Source organism: Blastomyces gilchristii, assembly GCF_000003855.2.
Source record: "Blastomyces gilchristii SLH14081 genomic scaffold supercont1.22, whole genome shotgun sequence".
Lineage (NCBI taxonomy): Eukaryota > Fungi > Ascomycota > Eurotiomycetes > Onygenales > Ajellomycetaceae > Blastomyces > Blastomyces gilchristii.
The window spans coordinates 465,560-472,075 of NW_003101660.1; the positions used below are offsets into that span (position 1 = coordinate 465,560).

A 6,516-nucleotide genomic window follows, 5' to 3' on the forward strand; every position below is an offset into this window, starting at 1 on the left:
GGTCTAAAAACACGCTGACACGGATCACATCTAAGTGTGTTAGAAATAAATACTAGGTCGTCCTTGTTGTATTAATTGTTTCAGTGTCTAGCTTCTTCTCTCAACTCAAATAATAATAAAAAAAAAAAAGACCGTTTGATGGTATTCGTCGATGTCACTTGTAATACCTTGCGTTATACCTCAGTTGTTTTTACTGTCACACCTCCAAGAGCTTTTCCATTTAAATAACAGCTTTCTCCTGTTGACACTTTATCTCTTGCCTAACCTTAATTTGTACCCCCCCTCCCCCCCCCCCCCCCCCCCCCCGGGCGGGTTGCCACTCCGCATCAATCGGCAATCAGCGTCATGGACGGAGGAGACTCTAGCTGATAACGGCTGTAGTCCGGAGCCAACGAGAGGTGTCCCTCAAGAAGGTCCCGTCCTCCTGAGTGGCTGAGGCCCCTTTGGTGACGATTCTGTAGGGCGTCCTGGGGGGGTGCATTGTTGATCTTGACCCAGTGGCCTGTCACGAGGGATTTATTATCTTGGCTTCTAATTTCTGATCCGCATTGACAGACGGCACAGTCGGGGCGGGCGGGGCGGGCGGGTTGGCCAACCGTCGTGTATCTATCCCCAGTGTGTACCGTCCACTCGCGTACCAATGGTACTGGCGATGAGCTTCAAGCCCAACAATGAATATGAATATGGAATACTGCCAGATGCGATTTATTTACAGATACCGGGCTCTGGGTTGTATCGACTTTTAACAACCCCTTGAGGAGGGAACTTCACCGAAGGGGAACAACCCTTTACCTCATTAATCAGCTAAAATAGCTGGTCTGTTCCATACAACGACGTCACCGGATGGAACCCTGGCATTATTAACATATATCAGCCTCTTCCGCGGGCTCTTGGGTGTGTATATAACCACCTGTTTTTCTGCTCTTTCTCTCATCTCTTTTCCCTTTCTCTGATCCCCCGCCTTGATTCAATTCTCTCGCTTCCCCCATATTAATCGTCAATTGATTAGTGGCTCCAAGTGCATACCACTCGATTCGCAGAATTATTTCTTTTCCTTGCCCGAGTTGCATTCTCTCGATATCTTGCAGCAAACCACTGTATCTCCGTCTTCTCCGTTGGGCATCTATACAGTTGATTCTTTCCAACGACTGGTGAGTTGAATTTGTTTAGTTTCCTTTGCCCTTCGAATCCCAGTTCCATTTTGAATATTTCGAATTTCCCTTTTCGCGCCCGTGAGATCATCTTTGCGCCTGGTTGGTTCTCCACACATTTACAGTACCCGATGGCGCCCCAAGCGGGCGGGACAATTCCCATGGGGAAAAATGGCAAGGAATAATAAGTACTATATTATTCCTGCCTGCGCCCACCTTCATCTGCATTGTTTTTTTTTAATCCAAAACCTGCGATTTGTGTGCTTGTCTTCTCAACTTGCGCCTTACGATGCATGCAGTCCTTCTTGCTTCTGCCCCGCTTCCTCTTGGCTGCGCCTAGCCGTTGGCTGGTTGGTCGCTCAATTCTCAGCCTGATGATACACACACACTGCATATATTTACTGTCCGATCCCTCTCGCACATCCTTTTCAGCCGCTGTTGTTGTGCCGAAAAGTTTTTCCCTCCACCTTTTGCGACTTGTTTCTTCTACTCAATTATTTCCATATTCCACATGTTGATTTATTATCGGAGCTATCTGTCCAGACCATCTTCCTTTCATTTCCCTGGATCCAGCACTACCCCGCTATTCCCAGCAAACACCCCCCATAAGCTGAACTCTAGGGTCTGCTTTCATTCTGCTTGATCTGCTCTGTCTATTCTCAAGTACTCACCCTCATGAGTTATTCATACAGAGACAGTGACTGGGACGTGGTCTCTCGCCAGTCCGAACCAAGATCTTACTCGGTGAGACGTTACGTCATCCCATCCGAAAAGAAGTCGATGTATCGTCGAGACGAGCACCCGATGAGCGAGCGCGAGCTTGTTATCCGCCGGCCGCACGACCGAGATAGTCGATACGACTACGAGTATCGTAGGGAGAGAGATTACGATCGTGAGTCTACCAGCCCTAGTCGAACACCCAGTCAATCCCTTCGAGAAGAGCATCATTACCATGCACAAAATATTTTTATCACCCAAGAACCCAAACCAATAATTAATAAAGATGCATACCGCCCCTCCTCCTACGGGACCTCCCGCGATGACTCAGACTACCAAATTGTGAGTCGGTCCGAGGCGGATGACAATTGGGCGATGCGGAGTGCTCGTGATCCTCGAGACGACGATTATTACTATGCTCGAAGCACCAGAGAATACGACCACGGACGGCATCACCGTGATGAGTACGAAGAACGCTATTACTACGGCGATAGCCCTCGCAGTTCAGCCTCTCGAAGAACCAGGAGTCGTCATGGCCGCGACTATAATAGTGACGATGACACGACATACTCTCACAGAAGCAGACGCCATCGCGATGAAAGCCCACATCACTACAAACGCCACCTTGCCGAAGGTGCGCTTGTTGGAGTCGGTGCTGCTGAACTGATGCGACGAAAATCCAAGAAGGATGGCGAGGAATCTAGCGGCCTGAGCCGCATCAGCATGGATGTCGGTGCAGGAGCCCTTGGCGCTGTAGCTGCTGATGTTATCCAACGGGCTAGAAGACACTATCGTAGCAGGAGCCGCAAACGCGCGGAATCACTCGATCGCGGTCGGGATCGCAGTCGGGAGCATCGGCACCGACACCGTAGACACCGGAGCCGCTCATCTTCAGATTCTCATGTCAAAACCCTTGCAGGGCTCGGACTAGGTGCAGCAGCCATTGCAGGAGCAGTTGCTCTAGCCCAGAAAAAGTCTCAGAAGAACGCAGACAAATCAAAAAATCACTCGCACGACAGACGAAGTCGCTCCCGTCACCGCCGGGGATCCGGCTCGAGCGCTGACGAAGACCGAGCCTCGCATCGCAACAAACGAACGGCAGAAGCCGGACTTGTCGGTGCAGCAGTTGCAGGCTTGATTGAGCGAGCTAGGAGCAAGTCACGATCCCGAAAAGGGGAGAAATCGCCAGGTAGGATTAAGCAGGGTCTTCCAATTGCTGCTGCTGGCCTTGGTACTGCGGCGATTGCCAACCTTTATGAAAAGCACAAGGAAAAGAAAGAAAGTGAATCCTCTGAGCGAGGACACAGACGAAGGTCCAGGTCGAAAAGTGTGGCTCGATCATCAACCTATCCAGATGCCTCCAGATCCGCCCCTCAGCTCGTCGAGTATGGCGATGATCCCATATACGGAAGTATCCCAGCGGATAACTATTATAGACGACCGCCGAGCCGACAGCCATCTCGTAATCGCAGGGCCAGCCGCAGCCGCACTCGTTACCGTGATGACGGCCCAGGAAGCGGGACCTCATTTTCTGACCGAGACAGTGGACGTGAACATCGCCACAATCATGGGAATCGTAGCAGAAGCCGTACTAGGGACCTTGCAACTGCCGGGCTCGCCGCTGCGGGTGCAGGGCTTGCTGCTCGAGAATATACGCAACGGCAGGAGAGAAAGAAAGCTGAGAAGGAGCGCAGAAGTACGTGACACATTAAATTGATATAATAGAACATTCCTATTATGTTATTATTATTACCTAGTTGTTGCTTTTTATGTATTTCGGGTTGAATTTATGAACATAACTTCTGGTCTTCCCAACGTGAGAGGAAAACAAATTATGCAATATACAAAACAAATTTTGTATAGAGGCATGCTAACAATCACACTTCAACAGCATACCCTCATGACCATGACTATTTACAATCATTTGAGGAGGAATATGAACCCTCTACATATGTAGCGTCTCCCCCGCTAAATAGTCCGTACTATCCACAAGAAAACCGATTCCCACTCCCACCTGGCTCAACCCCTATCCCACCACCCCCGCCCAACGTCCAGCCAGGACCATATAACCCGGCCGATTACCCGCCGCCTCCAGCCGCAGCCCAGCCGCCGCCAAACCATCCTTACCCTCCCCCTCCGGGAGGGGACTCATCTGCACCCAGGACCAGGGCCGACGAGAATGTGAGTGCTGTACCAACGGCGAACCCCACCCTCTCGTATGGACAGCGCCAGACCTCAGAGGGTGGGTTGAGGTCCCACGAACCCGTTCTGGAGCCACATCGCTAACGATATATTTTCTCTCCTCTCCATTTTACAGAAATAACGACCACATCACCTCGACAAATACTGGCCCCACTGCCACCACCAACCCATATAGATATCAACGACCATAATGAAACCAAACATTCCACTTTCACCACCCAGCCCTCAATCCCGTTCCGGCGCCCGGCAGCTTTCTCCATCACCTCACCATCATCAGCCTCAATATCAACAGGGACATCCATCCCCCGGCCTCCCTCCCGCAAGAGATTCAGAACCAGATCATCCAGCCAACCGGCCCCACCACCACCAGCACCAGCACCACAACCACAACCACCCACCAAGTCCGTCCAATTCGATCTCCGCCCAAGATACGACACACTTCCATCCACACATAGGCGCGCAAGAACGCCCACCGGCGATCTGCGCAGCGGCTACGAGACAGACGACAGCGACTCACCATAGATGGGCTCGATCGTTCTCGAGTTCCCCGGCACGATTGGATACCGGAGCGTTCCCGGCGGCATCCACATCGAGCGAGAGATCTCAGGGACACTGAGAACTTTGGGGGAGCATCCGATTCGACCACTGAGCTTCCTGATCGGTTTGATTCGTATGGCCGCCGGCTTTTGGAATATCGAGTTTAATGGCCAGGGTAATTCTTCAATGCAATACGCGGAACATGGAAGGTAAATTTGCAGACTGGACTGCTACTGTTGTCTGGTAATGACATGATGGTGAATACTATTTGCTTTCCCTTGTTTTCTCTCTGCTTCTGTCTTTGCTGTGTCCCCTTTGATTTCCGCCAATATATATAACCCATGGGTGGCTATTTGTGTTCATACGTTTTCTATCTCCTTTAATTTATATCTACGTCCCTACTTGAAGCATTTAGTTGATCTAGTCTGGTTTTATTTTTATTTTATTTTTTCGGTTACATCCCGTTTTTGCTATTATTCTATCTATCTACGCCTCATTTTCTTTGTAAATCTGTCTCGTAATGCCCCTAAATGAGTTATGAACAATTTTCCTATGATCCGATGTTTTTCTTCCTCCCTTGTCTATTTTCTCCCTCTATGGTTCTTTTTGATTCTTCATTTTCATTCCGTGATACATGACTATACCATTTAGTTACCCCTTAGTTAACGATTAGCTATCTAGATTTTGAAAATAAATACGATGTTATGCGCGTAGAGACTTGCTTGTTTTTTCGAAGTTCGGGACACTTGGCTGTAACTATTATCCAAAAAGGATACCCGCTCATTCCACCCCAGGTAATCACACTCAACAATAAGCAGTTGTTCTGGTAGGTAACTAGGCATAATATGACAAAACTCTCTTCATTTATGAACCCCCTTAAAGAAAATTTGAGAAAGAGCCTCCAAAAGGAGAAACTGAACTCAACGCCACTGTATTCCAAAATATACCTGTTGCCTCCCATCCCCCATCTCCCATCCCCCACCCCCCAAACCCCCTTCCCAAAACAATGATACATAATATGTATAGTACACGGCGCAGCCTCCATCCATCCGACCCCACACCCCAAGTCCAAAACGTTTATCCTAGCAAACATTTATAACGACAAATCCGGGAAAGGAAAAAGGGAAAGAGGTGAAACGAGGTGAAACGAGGTAAAAACTATCGAATTGTTATAGAACCAATGAGAAGAAAAAAAAAAGGGGGGGATATTTAATTCATCTCAAACACAATGCGAAAACCAACCCCATGCACTCTTGATGCCCTTTATACAATTCCGTACACTCGTTTCGCGATATAGAAACAGGCAACTGCGAAGACGACGAGGCCAGCAGTGACTGTAGTGTGTTGTTGGGTAGCTGTTAGCGGGTGGAGGTTTTTTGGGAACGGTGCTAAGGGGAGGAAAAAAAAGATAAAAGGAGAAGAGAGGAGGGAAAGTGGTGTGCGGGCCAACTTACTTGACCAAAACCAGTATAAATTGTCAATATCCTGTCCGGGCACTTTGACGTTCATGCCCCACATGCCGCAGATGATGTTCATGGGAAGTACAATGGTACCGAGGACGGTGAGTTTGCCGAGAACATCGGCGGTCTTTTCTTGTCGTTCGTTCATGCGGATGTTGATTTGTGCGAGATAGTTCGAGTGCGCTCGGGAGAGTAGCCTGCATGTATGTACCTGTGTTAGAGTTTTGCGCTTCGGAACAAACCCAAGAATGTAAATGTTTCGAGGGGGGTGGAAGGATGGAAGATCTCTGATGTACAAACGTTTCATAGTGGTTCAAGTTACTCGTCATAGTCACGATGTGGTCCTGAATATCGCCGAGATAGAGCCCAATTTCAGACTTGGGTGCCACCTCCCACTGCTCGTTGCACCGCTTTGCAAACCCCTTAATCACGTCCGCCTTGTTGCCCAG

The 6,516-nt window shown here is 49.1% G+C and overlaps 2 protein-coding genes across 2 annotated transcripts; both read left to right on the forward strand.

The window, feature by feature from the left end:
- Window positions 1–1,931: 1,931 nt before the first annotated feature.
- BDBG_08163 (uncharacterized protein) lies at window positions 1,932–4,209 on the forward strand (the record flags this gene model as incomplete). Its single annotated transcript, XM_031723432.1, has 4 exons — window positions 1,932–2,043; window positions 2,155–3,564; window positions 3,760–4,049; window positions 4,186–4,209. The coding sequence occupies 4 exons, from the start codon at window positions 1,932–1,934 to the stop codon at window positions 4,189–4,191; spliced, it is 1,818 nt and encodes a 605-aa protein (XP_031580591.1). The 3' UTR covers window positions 4,192–4,209.
- Window positions 4,210–4,592: 383 nt separating this feature from the next.
- Window positions 4,593–4,820, forward strand: BDBG_17711 (uncharacterized protein; the record flags this gene model as incomplete). The annotated part of the gene is made up of 1 exon (XM_031725368.1): window positions 4,593–4,820. The coding sequence occupies one exon, from the start codon at window positions 4,593–4,595 to the stop codon at window positions 4,818–4,820; it is 228 nt and encodes a 75-aa protein (XP_031580592.1).
- Window positions 4,821–6,516: the final 1,696 nt, after the last annotated feature.